This window comes from Neoarius graeffei, chromosome 5 (genome assembly GCF_027579695.1).
Source record: "Neoarius graeffei isolate fNeoGra1 chromosome 5, fNeoGra1.pri, whole genome shotgun sequence".
In the NCBI taxonomy this organism is placed as follows: Eukaryota; Metazoa; Chordata; class Actinopteri; order Siluriformes; family Ariidae; genus Neoarius; species Neoarius graeffei.
The window spans coordinates 106,840,243-106,859,249 of record NC_083573.1 but is presented as its reverse complement, the minus strand read 5'-3'; the positions used below and the strand labels follow the sequence as shown (position 1 = coordinate 106,859,249).

General features: G+C 43.9%; 1 protein-coding gene across 5 annotated transcripts in view; it reads right to left on the bottom strand.

Annotated features, from left to right (window-relative positions):
* Positions 1 to 281: 281 nt before the first annotated feature.
* The window catches only part of LOC132887217 (rho guanine nucleotide exchange factor 4-like), a 267,768-nt gene continuing 249,042 nt past the window's right edge, over positions 282 to 19,007 (bottom strand). For all 5 annotated transcript variants that reach the window (XM_060922700.1, XM_060922701.1, XM_060922702.1 and 2 more), the window contains 9 exons: positions 14,455 to 14,634; positions 13,195 to 13,389; positions 11,978 to 12,157; positions 9,943 to 10,175; positions 7,494 to 7,623; positions 4,810 to 4,941; positions 2,511 to 2,754; positions 2,144 to 2,221; positions 282 to 935 (listed from right to left, as the gene is read on the bottom strand). In XM_060922700.1, the coding sequence (XP_060778683.1) occupies positions 778 to 935; positions 2,144 to 2,221; positions 2,511 to 2,754; positions 4,810 to 4,941; positions 7,494 to 7,623; positions 9,943 to 10,175; positions 11,978 to 12,157; positions 13,195 to 13,389; positions 14,455 to 14,634 (1,530 nt within the window). In that variant the 3' untranslated portion in view covers positions 282 to 777. The remainder of the gene's footprint in view (positions 936 to 2,143; positions 2,222 to 2,510; positions 2,755 to 4,809; positions 4,942 to 7,493; positions 7,624 to 9,942; positions 10,176 to 11,977; positions 12,158 to 13,194; positions 13,390 to 14,454; positions 14,635 to 19,007) is intronic.

The following is a 19,007-nucleotide window of genomic DNA, read 5'->3' as shown; positions in this document are numbered from 1 at the left end:
TAGCAAAGTAGAACCTGCGACCCTGAAACATATTCATATTATATTATGAAATGATTCTGTGCTTGTTTGTTGGTTGGTGCTCTATTTTCATTATTCCAGTGAGAAATTCGCTAGAAAAAATGTGACATATTCCAGAGTGACATTGCTGTGACCTTCAACATATTCTGCTTCCGATAAAATGTTTCTGTCTGCCAAGAAGCACGTAACTGCACGTAATATGTCACATTTGATCAACAACAGTCAAAAATAAACGTTAGCCGATACATAAACTCATCAGGATGTAACTGTAGTAACTCTTATTTACTTTTTCAGGTGACAAGGAACAAACTTAAATATGAAAGCAAACTCTGGCACTGTGTACAATTGGCATCTGCTGACATGAAAAGATTTAAGAAAACAAGATAATAAAAAATAAACACCAACATGTTAGTGATATTAGTGTGGACAGGGGTTAATCAGAGCTCCAGGAAATAAAAGACCCCCCCCCCAAAAAAAAAAAAAAAAATTGTCGCAGTCCCGGGGAGCCAGTCGCCGAGCCTGATTATAACCACCTTAATAAAGTGCTTTCTCCAAAAATCAAACACATTTACAGTAAATCTGTGGAGCGGTCTGCAATTACAACCATGACGATGGAATAAAAAAAGAACAATAATAATAATAATAATAATAATAATAATAATAATAATAATAAAATGAGAATAGAAGGGTAAAGTTCAGGCACAAGCTGAGAGCTCCTCTCTCGCTTTCTCTCTCTTTCTTTCTCTCTCTCTCTCTCATTCACTTTTTAAAAGGTGTCAGTCGGCCAATGTTGTGCCAGAAGTTGGAGCTCTTGCGTTTGGGCTCGGCCAGCATGAAGACCTGCTGCTGCGGGAGGCTGGTGGGGAGCGTCGGGTGTTTCTGCCGCAGCAGGAAGTCGTAGTAGGGCCTGGTCACGGCTGAGAGAAAAGAAACACACAATCACAGGATTGAGGAGTCTAGAAAAAGGATCAATCCACGTTTTCTGTTCCTAGACGTCTGTTATAGCTGACGAAGACAAGTCCTTTACACACCAATCTGAATTTTCAGATGAAATATTCACATAAAAATCATCCATCCATTATCTCTAGCCGCTTATCCTGTGCAGGGTCATGAAGCCTATCCCAGCTGACTACGGGCGAAAGGCGGGGTACACCCTGGACAAGTCGCCAGGTCATCACAGGGCTGACACATAGACACAGACAACCATTCACACTCTCATTCACACCTACGCTCAATTTAGAGTCACCAGTTAACCTAACCTGCATGTCTTTGGACTGTGGGGGAAACCGGAGCACCCGGAGGAAACCCACGCGGACACGGGGAGAACATGCAAACTCCACACAGAAAGGCCCTCGCCGGCCACAGGGCTCGAACCCGGACCTTCTTGCTGTGAGGCGGCAGCGCTAACCACTACACCACCGTGCCGCCCCGATTCAGATCAATGAAATAAAAAAAAAAATGAATCATGATTATTGATTGGCTGCGTAATCTTGTAGTTTTTCCAAGCTGTCATTGTGTTGTTTAGACAGCAGAGGACGCCATAATGTACAATAGCAATCAGGAATGCATATGACTTCACTGTAGTTGGAAGTAACACAGCTTTAATGCTGAAAACACGCAAAAAAGCAGATCTAAATGTGAAAGAGCTGCTGTGTGATTGTGTACAAATAGATTTAATAAGAAATCAGGGCTCTGTTTATACAAACTGCTGAAAGATAAAGAAAAGAGAAGCAAATGGAGGTCGAACAAACGTTCATAAAAGATTATTAAGAAAAGGGATATTTGTTATAATTTTTCATAAAAAAAGGAATATTTTACTTTATAGGCTATTATATTTTACTCCAACTTTTACAAATGTGGGTAAATAATTATTGTTGGTTATTTAAAAAAAAAAAAAATTTAATTTTAACAAAATGAATAAAGTTGATAAAGAATAGGAAAAATATATATATGTTTTGGGAATAAAATTTTCTCCATTTACATTTTTTTGCAAAATCTAATCGTGAACCATCGACTCGAATCGCCAATCGGCTGAATCGTTCCATGCCTAATGAATAGAGGTTATATATAAACAACCTCGTCAGATGTAGAGCTGCTGAATAATGTGATAATCACAGAATCTGACCTTTGGGCTTTCCAGCTGGATGGCTTTTACAGGCATTGAGCATGGCCTGCTTCTTCTGCACCTCAGTGATGGAAAAACCTGCAGTGAGCAACAGGAGAGAAGGTAAGAGAGACGCAGTAATACATTTCACACCACAGCGCTCTTCCGTTCTGGATTCTGATTGGTCAGAAAGCTACAGCAGGTTTTTTTTTCATGTTTATGTTTATCATCTATAGCATTTTTCACATTTTTGATTCACTGAAAACCTTCATGCCTGAACCCTGGGTGCGATTTATACACTTTACTGTACTGTAATAAATAAAACTACTTCACATGTTTGGAATGATTCTACAGGAAGACATTTTATGTGTGTGTGAGTGTGTGTCACCTGTTTCTTGGTCATGTTGCACCTGCTCCCTCTCGTCTCCGAACGCTCGGAGCCAGCGCTGCTTCTGTTCAGGTTTTTTAGCGCACAGGAGATGAACCTCGTCTCCACTGAGCGAGCGGAGCTTCACTGCGTTCTTCACACTCACGTTCAGCTCCCTGTCCTTCCCGTCCTCCACGTCCAACACCTCCATCTGATCCATGTCCATCCTCCCCTTGTAGTACAGGATGTCCCTGCGGAGCAAATCCTGAAACAGCAACGACAACAAACAAGAGGAAAACGTGAGTGTCAGGGTGAGGTGGGATGGGACAGGGCAGGGCAAGGCAAGTTCTTTACCCGACGTTACACGGACGTAAGGCAAGAAGTTAAAATAAACCAAAAAACACACACTTTTCTTCAGTAAGTTCAGCCATAAAAACATTATCTCTATAACATATGGACTTGATTATTTTCCAACAACAGCACATCCCCTAAGCAGGTTGTTCTTTGTATACCACAGCAATTTACCAACAATTCCACAAAGTGTAAACTCATCTGTCCTGAAGATGTCAGAAAAATGAAAGCCACAGCTTCACCTCTGACTGTAACAGAGCACTGACACTGGAGACTCCTTCCAGAAATGTGATATAAATAAACATCTCCTTACCCTGGAGAAAACTTCTAAACTGTAGAAACGATAATGTGTTAGAACGAGCGCATTAATTATAAATAAACCTGTGAGTTGCGGCCGCACTATTGTCAGAGCTGCTGTTACAGAGAATTAATCAACACCTTCTGGGCTGACCAATCAGAATGAAACAATATAATAAGGTATAACTGTGTGTACGGTCTACTAATGTGCAACTACTTCTGCACATTTTATCATTTTAATTGTAACATTGCGGCAAACGCTAAGGACGCGGTAGCATTACTAGCTGCAGTTCAGCCTTTGACCACCAGGTGTCATTAACGTGCACAGTGTAAATCCAGTTCTCAGTACATTGATGAGAAAAGCTTTATGGCTTCAGAAAACCTTCTTTTATCTCATCTCATCTCATTATCTCTAGCCGCTTTATCCTGTTCTACAGGGTCGCAGGCAAGCTGGAGCCTATCCCAGCTGACTACGGGCGAAAGGCGGGGTTCACCCTGGACAAGTCGCCAGGTCATCACAGGGCTGACACATAGACACAGACAACCATTCACACTCACATTCACACCTACGGTCAATTTAGAGTCACCAGTTAACCTAACCTGCATGTCTTTGGACTGTGGGGGAAACCGGAGCACCCGGAGGAAACCCACGCGGACACGGGGAGAACATGCAAACTCCGCACAGAAAGGCCCTCGCCGGCCACGGGGCTCGAACCCGGACCTTCTTGCTGTGAGGCGACAGGGTTAACCACTACACCACCGTGCCGCCCACCTTATATTCATGTTAATGATAATGTAGAGTGAAATGAAAGTACTGAAAGGACTCGAACATGGAGTTGACAAGAAGGTTTTCTCCCAGTTGGATGTTGGTAATTTACATAAGTTGAATGCACTATAACTCTTTGACTGAACCTGGAAATTCACCTGCGAATTGAATCAAGAGTTTTATGCCGCTTTTCCACTACCAACGCGGCTGAGTCGGGCTGAGCCGTGCCGTGCTGAGTCGGGCTGAGCGGGGCTGTTGGCGTTGCATTTCAACTACAACCGTGCTGAACCGTGCTGGCTGGAAGTGGGTGGACACATTGGGTGGAGTTAGCGAAAGTGGGTGGACGTCACGTGATGTCGTTAGGCGGCGCAAACAGTGACATCAGTGAGCTTTTAAGCGGTAGTCTCACGACCCAGATAGTAAACAATAAACATGGAGTCGTTAGTGTTGCTGGTCTTGGTGCTGTGGCTTGTTGTCACCGACAACGCCAACAGATACTGGCAAGAGCGTATAGATGAGGCGAGGCGCATAAGGCTTCAGAAATGCTCGTAAGTCGTAATTCTTCTTCTTCCGGGTTTACGGTGTTTACAGATCCCAGCGTGCTCGCGGGGCGTGTGTGGGCATGTGAGGACACTCCTCCTCACCAATCAGTGCACAGGGGAGTGTCTGCTCACGCCCCTAGCCCCACTCGGCTCGGTTTGGCTCGCTTCAGCCTCGCTGCAAAACCGTGCGAGTTTTGGGTGCTAAGCAGGGCTGAAGCGAGCCGAGTCGTGCTGCTCTAAGGTAGTCGAAACGCGAGCCGTGTCGGGCTGAAGCGAGCTGAAAAAGGGTAGTGGAAAAGGGCCATTAGATGTTGACTGTTGAGGACCGGGTTTAAAGTGTGATGGTGTATCTTTAAACTCGCACCTTTTTACAGTAGACCATCTGGTGGTTGAAAAGGAAGAACATGCGTTGCTGGCTCTTGGCATGAGGTGGAGAGATCTTTGTGAGCTCTCCGGAGTAAATCAGGTCCGAGCTCCTGCTGAGGATATCTTCACCCTGGCACACACACACACACAAAATACTAATTTATACAACATTGCTGTCATCAACACCATCTCACCAATCAGAATCCAGAATTCATCAGACGCTCTACAACAGTAACTGTTGTAACTATAAACTGTATATTCTTAATAAATCAAAATTTGTATTTGTTGGCAAACTGTTGTGTTTGAAAGGAACTTGATTAAAGACATGTTTGATTAGGAAAATAATCAGCTTTCAAGAGGTCACTGTAACTCCACTTATGTCATATTTATACACCGATCAGCCATAACATTATGACCACTGAGAGATGAAGAAGTGAATAATGTTGATTATCTCATTACAGTGGCACCTGTAAAGGGGAGGGATATATTAGGCAGCAAGAAAGAGAACAGTCAGTTCTTGAAGTTCAGTGGCGGCTGGTAGTCTTTCAAACAGGGGAGGCTGGTCGGTTACGACATTTCCAGATTTTAAAAGAAAAAACACATCAATTTTGCCCATACTCTTGCCTCTGATCTGGCTGATTGTTGGCAGCGTCACAAACTGTGAAATAACAGGTTCTTTTGGCCCATTAGCCTACTGTCCAATATACATGATGGTGGTGTTGGGGGGGGGGATATTTTAACATTTTATATTTTAAAATTGTGGCATGTTGTTTAAAAATTGATCATTATTGAAAGCAGCTCTTTGTCAGGAACCTCAGCAGTAACAGCAGAGTGTTCTGGAATAGGCACAAGCACTGACCTTGGGGAGCCAAACATAGAGCTGGGTGCCACACATTTCATTCAATGACACTTTCCCTATATTTTACTTATTTTGACTGAGAAATGTTTTATTGACAATTTTGATAACCCTTCACTTTTAATCCAGGTCTGTAGTGTGAAATGTTCTCGGCTGTGTTTTTGTTTAAAAATGTTTTCCAAATTGTAGCTGTGTTTAATTCATATCCAGAAAAATATATATTCCAATATAATATACTCAGCATAAACATTTTAAATAGATTCTATATTTTTGGTCCATCCATGACATATTACTAAAGTAGCCTATTTACTGTTGTTGATGTGGGTCACTTGCTGTTAGACAATTCACTTTCTCGTACCAGGAGAGCTGAAAGGAACGAGTATTATTCCCTACCTTTTTCACCAAGTCAATTTGAGGCGTTGGTCTACCCTGCTCTTTAATTTTAATTTTTTCCTCGAAAGGAAGACTGGCAAATGGTTTCGCCAAAATTAAATCAGCAATGCTTGGCATCCGTGCGCAGCTTTCTTGCTAGCTGACTAGCCCCCTCAAGTTCAAGTTCAGTCACTCAAATAAATGAAATTTCTGGAACTAAGATAGCAAACTTGACAACACTATATTTACACTTTATTTACAATGAAAATATATACAAACTAAAAAAGCTGGTAGAAACCGTATGTAATGAATGAAATCGAAATGTAAGCTGATCTCTTACAATACACCACAGCACTTGTGAATCCGCATGGGACTGAACTGAGATTCACCGCTGCCTGTCTATAGTTGAAACGAGCTGTCAATCAAAGAAAATATCCGGCCGCTTTCACCAATCACCAGTCTCCTCGCGGAAACTGCCATGTCCCTCCCATGTGAGGCTGGGAGTCCGTAGGCGGGCATTTTCGCAGTATTTGTCCAATAACCGTCTTGAATTTTGAGATTGAAAAGCGCAGAGCTCCCAAATGCCATTGAAGTCCACTGAGGCTGGGAGTCCGTGAGACTCCGTGGGCGGGCGTTTTCGCAGTATTTGTCCAATAACCGTCTTGCATTTTGAGATTGAAAAGCGCAGAGCTCCCAAATGCCATAAGTGCACTGAGGCTGCGCTGCATCGCGCTGTCACGAGGGGGAAAAACTCACGCACACATTAAAGTTATAAGGGCATTTTTAGAGGAGGCTGAGCCTCCCTCGTTGTCTTAGAGCAATCGCCCGTGTTGAAGTTGATGTGTTGGAAGCAGGAAAAATGGGCAAGCGTAAGGACTTTGACAAATTGTGATGGTGAGATGATTGGGCCTGATCATCTCCACAATGACACATCTTGTGGGGTATTCCCGGTATCCAGTGGTTAGAACCGAACAAAAGTGGTCCAAGGATCTGAAGGACAACCGGTGAACAGAAAACAGAAAGGTGTCAGTGTTAACTTTTTCAGCAGTTTGTACTACAGTAGCTCTTCTGTGGGATTGGACCATATGGGCTAACCTTCGCACCCCATGTGAGTCATTGAGTCTTCGACACCCATGATCCTGTCACTGGTTTGCCAGTTGTCCTTCCTTGGACCACTTTTGGCAGGGACTAATCACTGCATACCGGGGAAGCTGTGGCCTAATGGTCAGAGAAGCAACTTTAGGACCAAAAGGTTGCGGGTTCAATTCCTTGGACCAGCAGGACTGTCTGAAGTGCCCTTGAGCAAGGCACCAAACCCCCCAACTGTTTCCCAGGCTGCTCTGGATAAGAGTGTCTGCTAAATGCTGTAATGTAGAAGGAAGTGCTGAGAATGTTTCTGGTTGAAATAGAACATTATAAACAGGTATTAATATATCATATCATCTTCATATCACCTCCCAGTCCTCGATGGAGCTCTGCCACTGAGCGATCTTATCCACATTCTCCAGACGCCGTTTTCTCTCGTTAATCAGCCGGGCCACATTCTTCATCCCATTTAAAGCTGCCTCCACATCTTTGTAGTCCCTAGGAAAAGACATTCATCATGGTGCAGCAAAACACCACTGTGTATTAAAAAACAGTTCACTTGTTCATTGAGAGAAACATACGGTATGTAGCCTTACTTTTGTAGCTTAATTTTGGTATTTTTTTTTTCTTATGTGCTTTTGCGAATACTATAAGACAAGTGATGTAGTAGATATTCTGTACATGGAAATGTTTAGATGTGTGTTAAAATGAAACAGAAAATCCCTCATGAAGCTCTCAACTGGCATGAATTACCATACATGATTGATTCCCAAAACAGGGCGGCACGGTGGTGTAGTGGTTAGCGCTGTCGCCTCACAGCAAGAAGGTTCGGGTTTGAGCCCTGTGGCCGGCGAGGGCCTTTCTGTGTGGAGTTTGCATGTTCTCCCCGTGTCCGTGTGGGTTTCCTCCGGGTGCTCCGGTTTCCCCCACAGTCCAAAGACATGCAGGTTAGGTTAACTGGTGACTCTAAATTGAGCGTAGGTGTGAATGTGAGTGTGAATGGTTGTCTGTGTCTATGTGTCAGCCCTGTGATGACCTGGCGACTTGTCCAGGGTGTACCCCGCCTTTCGCCCATAGTCAGCTGGGATAGGCTCCAGCTTGCCTGCGACCCTGTAGAACAGGATAAAGCGGCTAGAGATAATGAGATTCCCAAATCATCATGTCTCTTAGGCTGTCATTCACAAATAATGCATTAATATTAATATATAGATTGAGTCACTGCCTAAAAGCGGAGCTCCCATCTGTTTCTGGGTTGTAGAATTTTCTTATATCATAGCCAGCCTCTTGTTTTATTTCTTTACCAGCTAACGCTGGCCATTAGGCCCCGGTCACACCGCCCGAACTTTGCTGGAGCGTTCCTTGAACGGTAGGGAGGGGGGGCCGAATTTCGACAACGCTCGTCACCGCGCACAAAATGGGAAAAAAATCGAAAACACGGGCGTTGGTTTAGCGGTGACGCGAGCGTTGGTATAGCGGCGTTCTGCGCATGCGGGCTTTGGCTCGGCGGGGGTATAAAGTTGGTTTAGCACCAATCATAGCAAGTCTCTCAGCATCCATGGTGATACAGTTTTACTGTAACTTTGAGCAAATTCGATATAGATGAGGTCTGAACTCAACGGCAGCTCGATTCCAAATGAGCTCCTGGTCCATTTCTCCCCGTATTTATAGCCAAATTCTGGTCCTGCTCCGACACCTCTATACCAACGCCAAACCAAAGTTCATCGCTGCCATGGATAGCTGCTTCAACGCCCGACACCGTTCCAGCAACCCCGTGTCCGCTCGTAAAATGCTTACAACTGCTCCACCGAAGTTTGTGCAATGTTTAATCGCCGCCCAGGCAACGCTGGCGAAGCAGCGGTGGTCCAGCGTTCAAGATTTCTGCGTTGGCCTAGCGGACCCAAGCGTCCACGAACTTGCGTCTAGCGGTGCCAAACTTTGACTGGGTGTTGGTGGAGCGGGGGTGAACTTTGCCGGGGCGGAAAATTGCCCCCTCCTCACCGCTCGCAATATTTTGTGCAGCTCAAAACTTTCGGAGCGGTAGGAGGGCCCCTCGAGAAACATCAGCGGTGGCCGAGTGTATATGGCGTTGCTTTAACGGGGGCCAACTTTTGTTAAACGGTGGTGAATGGTTACGAGCGGTGATGAATTTTTTTCACCGCTCCAGGAACGCTCCAGCAAAGTTCGGGCGGTGTGACCGGGGCCTTAGGTGGTGTGTCTGACTGGTAATTACTAACACTGGCCACTAGGCAGTGTGTCTGACTGGTAATTACTAACACTGGTATGATGGGAGGCACGCACAGGACCGAAACCATCAGAAAACAGCTCGATGGGTTTCTTTATATATCCACACTCTATGCCTATGGGGCTCTGCAGGAGCTCTGCTATTATTCTTATTATTGTTGTTGTTGTTGTTTATTGCACTGATATGAATGAATTCATTCATAATTTATTCACAGGAATGTGTTCGAGTGTCATTCATTCATTCATTCTTTCACTTGACCAGTCAGGGTTATGAGTGAACTGGAGCCAATCTCAGCTGCCTTCAGGCAGGACACACCCTGGACAGATCTATCACTAAAACAGAGATGAAAAACCATTCACACTCACACCTATGGGCCATTTAGAGTGGCCAGTTAACCTAATCCACATGTCTTTGGACTGTGGGAGGAAACCAGAGGAAAAGGTCACAGTTAACCAGCAGGTTCAAACCGAGAACCTTCTTGCTGTGAGGCAATAGTGCTAACCACTGCACCACATACTGTATGTCTAACGTGCTTGTGCTGACAAATGAAAGAGACCCTGCTATCTACTGCATACCTGTGCTGGGGGTTGGTGTACTTCAGTAACTCGGCCAGCTGCAGTGGGTACTTGCAGATCTTTTGAACGGGAGTGAGGAGGAAACCATCCAGAGAAATGTCAATCATCTTCTGGAGGAGACGGCAGGCTTCAAAGAAGAACACATACTTGTTGAGCTTCATCAGCTTGGAAAGCTGGACACAGGCGTTCGGGTGGTTGTTACAATACTCCGAGTAGATCTGGAAATCTGTTTGCTAGAAAACCACAAATACAGGATGACAATGGAGATTAAATGACATCAAAAGGACAGTGGAATTAGTGAAGAGTAACATCAAAGATTAAGATCAACTGGATCCAATGTGATCAGTGATGTCAAAAATAAGATTCCATCATTGATCAACAACATCAACGGTAATGTGGTACCACCGATCAAGGACATAAAAGCCAAGATTCCATTGCCAAGGATCCTCTGCTCCCATTAGGGGTTGCCTTGCTGATGCCAAATATTTGATTTGGCATCGGGTTTTACACTAGATGCCCTTTCTGACACAACACTCCCCAATCTTTCTGGCTGCTCCCATTAGGGGTTGCCACAGCAGATCATCATCTCATCTCATTATCTCTAGCCGCTTTATCCTTCTACAGGGTCGCAGGCAAGCTGGAGCCTATCCCAGCTGACTACGGGCGAAAGGCAGGGTACACCCTGGACAAGTCGCCAGGTCATCACAGGGCTGACACATAGACACAGACAACCATTCACACTCACATTCACACCTACGCTCAATTTAGAGTCACCAGTTAACCTAACCTGCATGTCTTTGGACTGTGGGGGAAACCGGAGCACCCGGAGGAAACCCACGCGGACACGGGGAGAACATGCAAACTCCGTACAGAAAGGCCCTCGCCAGCCACGGGGCTCGAACCCGGACCTTCTTGCTGTGAGCCGACAGCGTTAACCACTACACCACCGTGCCGCCCAGCGGATCATCATGATCAGCATATTTGATTCGGCATACGTTTTACATTGCCCTTCCTGATGCAACCCTCCCCAATCTATCTGGGCTTGGGACCAGCACTAAGCATGCACTGGCTTGTGCAACCCCAGGGGCTGGGTATTTTACCTAATCACCATGTCTTTGGACTGTGGGGGAAACTGGAGCACCCAGAGGAAACCCACACAGACACGAGGAGAACATGCAAACTCCACACAGAAAGGCCCTCATCAGCCATGAGGTTCAAACCAAGAACTTTCTTGCTGTGAGGCAACAGTGCTAACCACTGTACCACCGTGCTGCCTCTGTTGCACAAGGATATCAAATGTATATGCCATCATCGAATACATCAAAGTTACAACTTCTGGGGGCGTCGTGGCTCAGGTGGATAAGGCGCCATACCATAAATCCGGGGACCCAGGTTCGATTCCGACCTGAGGTCATTTCCCGATCCCTCCCCGTCTCTTTCTCCCACTCATTTCCTGTCTCTACACTGTCCTATCCAATAAAGGTGAAAAAAGCCCAAAAAATATCTTTTAAAAAAAAAAGTTACAACTTCATCGATCAATGATATCAAAGTTAAGATGCCATCTCTGATCAAGGGCATCAAAATTAAGCTGCATCATTGATCAAGAACACTGAGAATGTTAAGAACAGGTAATATCAAGGAAAGGTAAGACCCCATCATTGTTGATAAGCAAGGTGATTCTGGTGATATAACATCAAAACCAAGATAATATTAGTGATTAATGATATCAAAGACAATAGGCTCAATTGTGGAAAAAAGAAGACACGTCTACCAAAAAACATTTGGAATGGCTGTGGCAAAAACAAATACATGTCTGATCATCCTCATGTGGTGATGTGGATAACTTCTTGAAGGTCCCACTGGCAGATGGTGACAGACAAAGTGGGCTTGCTTAGTCTAGTTTGATTATAGTTAGCAGATGATTATTACACCGATTATGACGAGGTGAATGTCTTGGGATTAAAGTAAACTACAGTATCAGGAAGCATTTAATTCAAATACGCATCAGATTAAAAAAAAAAACCCAAAAACGTACATGCTCTAAAAAGCAGGAGCCGATTTCGCTGAGATGAGGCTCATCCTTGTTGAACCTCTTCTCTAGACATTTCAGGAACTTCTTTTGGAACCGATAGATGTCCTCAATGTTTCCAAAGATGGTGCACAGCTGCTCTTCTGTGAACATGTCCATGCGCCTCCGGCACTGTTTGATGTAACCCTATAAAGAGCACAGAGGGTCAAACAGAGGTCATTATGTTGGCTCACTGGGGTTAAAGGAGTTCAGTAAAGTCCATGTGAACAGTACAAGATCTAAAAATAGTCTCTAAGCAGGACAGGGCATCATTAAAAACTGGCAATCACTTGGTCTCTTCTAGCCCTTAGGATATACCAGTGAGTAGTGTCGGGAAAGCTAATGATTTTCACATGAGATTAGGAAGTGGCTGTGATTACGCTTCCCAAAAACCTATCTTAAACCATCTCATAAATGTGTGCATTTACTAGATAGTCTCTATATCAACATATGTTCATATTATTCACAGCACATCGAATAATAAGTGAAAGACAGGTCCTGACTTGCAGGAGGGTTTGGCCCCTATATCAGGGATCCTGCATTCCAGTCCCTGGGATACACCTTGAACAGATTTCAGGTTTCCCTTAATAAACTGGATTAGGGGTGCTGGGAATTGGCAGCATTGAACAACATCCACTATGATGCTGTTGTGGATGTGAACATTAGCATGTCTTCCCACCATTTCAAATCCAGGTAGCATCATGGTGAGCTAACAGGCATATCAAAACATGCCAGGTAAAGAGGAGCTAACCCATCTGCCCTATCCAATAAGCATTCCAATGGGATTTAAACTCAATCACCAATAATAAAGCCTAACTATTGGATGTGGTTGTTCAGTGGTAGCATAAGGTTTAGTGTTTAGAGACCTGGTGGATCTGAATTTTAATCCCACCAACTGCCAGAAAGCCAATGGCCAATTTGCTTAAAGGCCTTTCAGCAAAGCCCTTAACCTTCAACTGCTTCAAATTCTTTAAGAAAGGCTTCATCTAGCACCAAGAATGGCTCTTTGGTTTATCTGTCACTCAGCATCACAGGATTTTCCTTTTAAAGAAGGTTCCAAGTCTAACTCTTATGGGGATACCATGTACCATTAACTACCAATGACCCCTTCTTTCTAAGCATGAGTGAATTTGATTCTTCTCAACTCACTGAACAAGTTCCTGGTCTCATTGATTGTTTCTGACCTCACAGATGTCCTTCAGGTGTTTGATGTAATCCCTTTCTGTGCTCATGATCTCATTGATGACGTTGGTCCTCATCTGTTCTTTGCAGGGCAGGCCAGGTCCGAGGAGCAGCCCAACACCGGAGCTCTGCTCCTCCTGAGCCTCCTCCAGCTGTGCCAGGTAATCCTCCATCGGCTCATCCTGGTTCACACGCAACTAAGAGAGGACAGTCAGGGTCAAGTGGGGTCAAACAAGGCTTTTCAGACAAAGAAGAGTTTGGCTTTTTGGGAAATGCTCTGATTTAGGTGGGGTTTACATTAGACCGTATCAGCGGATCATCAGATTAACGTTTTTAAAACGATTAGTGTGCACACAGCAACACCAATACACGGATACGCTCGGCTCCACAGGCATCCTGCGCTCCAAATCACTCCGCCCTGAACAGCGAGTGCCCTCTGGAGGGTGCGCACTCCGGCCCTGCGCAGCTCACAGAGCGCGCGAGTGAAGCGCACGAGCAGTGATTCGGGACTGAGCCGCTGTGTGTGTGATCCCAGCGCATATCACTTACTACTTGCAAGTGGAAGGATGGCAAGCCTAAAGACAATCATAACTACACAATGGGCAGTATTTGCATCAGTATTTGCAGTATTTTCATACTTTTATACTCTTTAATGAAAGGTGATACAAGGCGGAAGTCCGCGCCGTTTTTCAGCAGTCGCGTCACATGACCAATGCCAGCGAATCAGGAAGGTGGATGTCACAGTGACGTTGTCCAATGACGATGCCAGCTAGAGCTCAGCACAGCGTATCCGCGTATTCTCAATGTTTACACAGCACCGGACCATACACGATCTGGGTTGAATACGTGGACCCTGGCGGATTCCCGTTTCCCGGTGTTTCCAGGCGGTTTAATGTAAACGGACAGTGCATCCGCGAAGAAAACGAGACAGATACGGTCTAATGTAAACTTGGCCTTAGTTCCTGTCATCAAGACTTAATTAGATATGCATGAGTTTTATCATATCAGGTCACTTTTACACTCTGTTAACATTTTAATACTTTTAATTCGGCTTGTTACTTTCAAGTCGAACATGAGCATCCTGTCTGCAATATGCATTTTTAATGTGCATTGGAAACCAACAAGTTGAGCACCTAAAGTCTCAGGTCTGAAAAGCATCCTTTGTATTGTTCCACCGTTAATTAAAATTTGAAATATGTCATTTTGATGTAAACAGGACACAATGGTTGAGTCGAATAGAAAATGAATGCCAAACTCCTCACTCTGACAAAGCTGGCTGGAAACCAGCCCTCGCTGTCCAGGATGCGTCCCCACCACCACTCCTTGTTTGTGGCGTCCACTACTTCAATGACGTCTCCAGCCTTGAAGCCGAGCTCCTGATCATCCATGGTGACGTGATCCCATAATGCCTCGGCATACACCACACTGCCGTCGCTGATCAGCTACAACATAGGACAGAAATTTGGTTTTATGTGTTCAATAAGTTAATAAGTCAGTTCACATAATCAATGTTATAAAAACCTATTGTTCGGTTCCTCTTGAGTATTGTTAATACCTATTCCTTGTGAAGAGCATTTCAATTGTCTCATTTGCATCTTATTTTGTTGCAATATGCCCCTTTGTTTTTGACTTGTAGATGCAAACCTGAAGTTTTAAGACTTGTTGCGTTGCTCCAGACACCTCTTGGTAACTTGTTAGCCTTGACCCTTGAATCTGACTATGACGACAATTCTTGAATAATTCCTAATAAAACTACATTTACAGACTTCTGGTATGCTCTGAGGGTGGTGTAGTGGTTAGCACCATCACAGCAAGAAGGTCATACCGTAGGTTCGAGCCCAGTGGCTGGCGAGGGCCTTTTTGTGTGGAGTTTGCATGTTCTCCCCGTGTCTGTGTGGGTTTCCTCCGGGTGCTCCGGTTTTCCCCACAGTCCAAGGACATGCAGGTTAGGTTAACTGGTGACTCTAAATTGACCATAGGTGTGAATGGTTGTTTGTCTCTGTGTCCTCCCTGCAATAACCTAGCGACTTGTCCAGGGTGTACCCTGCCTCTTGCCCATAGTCAGCTGGGATAGGCTCCAGCTTGCCTGCAACCCTGTAGAACAGGATAAGTGGCTATAGGTAATGGATGGATGGATATACGGTACTCTGATTCCAATCTATAAGCATTTATTTTTGGTGATAATCCACATTAAGCCACCTATCCGTTATCGATACAACTTATCTGCCAGGGTTGTAGGGGAAGCTAGAACCAATCCCAGCTGACTTCGGGTGAAAGTCAGGGTTCACCCTGGAGAGGTTGCCAACCTATCGCAGGGCTAACACAAAGATGAACAAACATTCATGCCTATGGGCGATTTAGAGTGCCCCGTTGACCTAATCCATGTCTTTGGACTGTCGGAGAAACTCAGAGCAACTGCAGGAAAGCCATGCAGGCACAGTGACAACATGCAAACTCCACACAGTAAGGCCCCAGTCAGCCATGATGTTTGGACCTAGAACCTTTTTGCTGTGAGGCAGCAGTGTGAACTACTGCACAACGGTGCCACCCTGCATTAGGCCATATTCAATCCTATTATAAGACACTGTGCAGCTCTTTAATAAAGAAATGGAATTGGATTCCTGCCAATCCAGTAATTCTGCCTTTTGCTTACAAGTAAATTATGTAAGGAATAAAACCATCCATGTCATCCTGTTATAGGTAACTAACACAGCAGTTCTGGACCAAAATTGTCAGAATTAGTTTACGAAGGCAGGACATCACTTATGTGTATATATATATATATATATATATATATATATATATATAGTATATACCGGTATATATTTTTGTAATTATATATTTATATAGCTATTTATGAAGTGTATATATGGTATGTAGTATATATTTATTTTTGTAATTAAATATTTATATAGCTATTTATGAAGTGTATATATGGTATATATATTTTATAGGTGTATTAATGTAGTTTGGATTTCGGGGTAGTTAAAAAGGGGTGGGAAATTAAAAAAGTATTGTACTTCCTCTTTATGTTATTTTATTTATTTTTATTTTTTTTGTCACTTTCTCGTTGCCTTTCTTTTGTATGTACAAATAGTTACATACATTTTTTTATACATGTTCGAAATAGGGGTGGCACGGTGGTGTAGTGGTTAGCGCTGTCGCCTCACAGCAAGAAGGTCCTGGGTTCGAGCCCCAGGGCCGGCGAGGGCCTTTCTGTGTGGAGTTTGCATGTTCTCCCCGTGTCCGCATGGGTTTCCTCCGGGTGCGCCGGTTTCCCCCACAGTCCAAAGACATGCAGGTTAGGTTAACTGGTGACTCTAAATTGAGCGTAGGTGTGAATGTGAGTGTGAATGGTTGTCTGTGTCTATGTGTCAGCCCTGTGATGACCTGGCGACTTGTCCAGGGTGTACCCCGCCTTTCGCCCGTAGTCAGCTGGGATAGGCTCCAGCTTGCCTGCGACCCTGTAGAAGGATAAAGCGGCTAGAGATAATGAGATGAGATGAGATGAGATGTTCGAAATAAAAATAAATTCATTCATAAATATATATGGTATATATATATATATAGGTTGCATAGTCTTCATGCTATGTCCTCTGCAGAGTGGAAGAAGCAAGATAGAAATAGAACTGTGGGATATTTCATGCCATTTGTCTCTCTCATCAATCCATCATTAAAAAGAGGGGTTTGTTGCTAGGCGACATGCCTGCATAATTTTGCCTGCCCATGACTTTCAGTTGCAACTCTTCAGTTTCTGCCAATATGATGTGGGAAAATGCTAAACAGCATCACAAGAATTCATATATACTCCTACAGCTCTCGAAAAATTAAGGGACCACTTCAATTTTTTTTCCCTCTTCAATTAGAATCTCTATATATGGCAGCCATTTCATTCCTAGTGTCTGTGGTGGAATTCCAACACAAACACATCTCATTTTACTTAATGAGGTACTGATTAGGTGATCACCTAAACCAAATCTTATTTAATGAGGAAAAGTATAAAAAAACACTGCTGTGGTCATCACTATCCTTTTGCAATAGGACCACTTTGGATGGCAAAAACAGTGCTAGTAGGACCCTCGATTTAATTGGAGTATGAAAATATCTATTCATCATGCCAAAAGAGTTGAAAAGAAAAGTTTTAAGTGAGAAAAACAAAGGTTCAATTCTGGCTTTACTGGCAGTGGGAAACAGTGAGTGTCAGGTCGCTTCCATCCTCAAGATTTAAAAAATGGCAGTTCATAAGAACAAGGTCAAGCAGCGGACATCGGCGACTACAAAGTTACAGACTGGCAGAGGGTGAAATGACTCTCTACTGACCGGTCAAGTCAAAAAAAGTCAAAGTCCTTCCCACGCCTTACAGTACCTGGTATTCCTAGGCAGTCTCCCACTCAAGTACTAACCAGGCCCAACCTGTATGTGGCGCATCGGGCGGCGCCGATCTCCGTTTCCATAGCCCTTAACCTCTTGCCTATTACATAGCTAGGGTTACAGTGGGGGGCTAGTCCTCTGGTAACCACGAGAGTTTAACTCCCCATGCACATCTGTATTGCAGCGTGCCTTGCCAGATGGCGGTAGGTACCATTTTTATGATGGTCTTTGGTATGACCCAACCATGAATAGAACTCACGATCTCCCGATCAAGAGGCGGACACGCTACCACTAGGCCACTAGTCGGTCTCCACTGACCAGGATGATCGTCAACTCCTTTGAATGTCACTCAACAACTGTATGATGACATCAAGTGACCTAAAAAAAAGAATGGCGAACGGTAGCTGGGGTTAAATGGACGGCAAGGACGGATCGAAACAGGCTCTCCAGGTGGGGCTGAGGAAGATGGATGGTCACAAGCCATCAAACAAACCTGAGCTGATTGAATTTTTTGCACTGAGGGGCATAAAGTCACCCAAGAGCAATGTGAAAGACTGGTGGAGAGTATGCCAAGACACATGAAAGCTGTGATTAAATGTCAGGGTTATTCCACCAAATAATGATTTCCGAACTCATCCTTAGTTCAAACATTAGTACTGTGTTGTTTAAACTTGAATATGATCTTGATTTCTATGCATTGTTCAAGGTCTGAGAACACGTCATCTTTTTTTTTATTTTTTATTTTGACTAGTTGATATTTTCTGTAATTAAATGATCTAAGTGACAATATGTTTATGTGGAATTTGGGGCAAATGTTGTCAATAGTTTATGGAATAAAACAAAAATGTTCCTGTCTCTCAAACACATGCCTGCAGTGGTTTCTTGAGTTTTCCCCCCAGAGCTGTATAGATGTAGAATTCAATCTACTGTTGAATTCCTGCCATCATTGTAAGGACTTTTACAAGATGTTATTACTCCAACTGAAGTTTGTAAGATAAGCCTTTAATGGTCTGAAAGATCACATAAACATTAGCAAAGGCATCAGAAGCATTAAGGTCCTCATACTGTAATCCAGTGTCTTTTTCTTAGCAATTCTAGCACAGGACTAACTGAGCTCAACTCCAGACAAGTCAAGTGGGTCAAGACCAAGTCAAGTTCAAGACTAAAAACCATAAAATCCTCTTCAAGACCAAGCCTTCACTTCAGCTAGCTGGTTCCATTCACACACTGTTCCAAGGATGAAGGTGCTTTCTAGAAGAAGGAATGACTTCTTTTCAAACTGTGTGCAATGCAAATAGAAAAAACACCACAAATATTATTTTTTGCAAACTCTCAGTGGAGACAAAATCATATTTAGTGAGATCAATGCCAAATCAAATCAACAGAGTGAATATGAAAATGTCTCGAGATCATCTTGGACTCAAGTCCTACAGTCCTACTACAG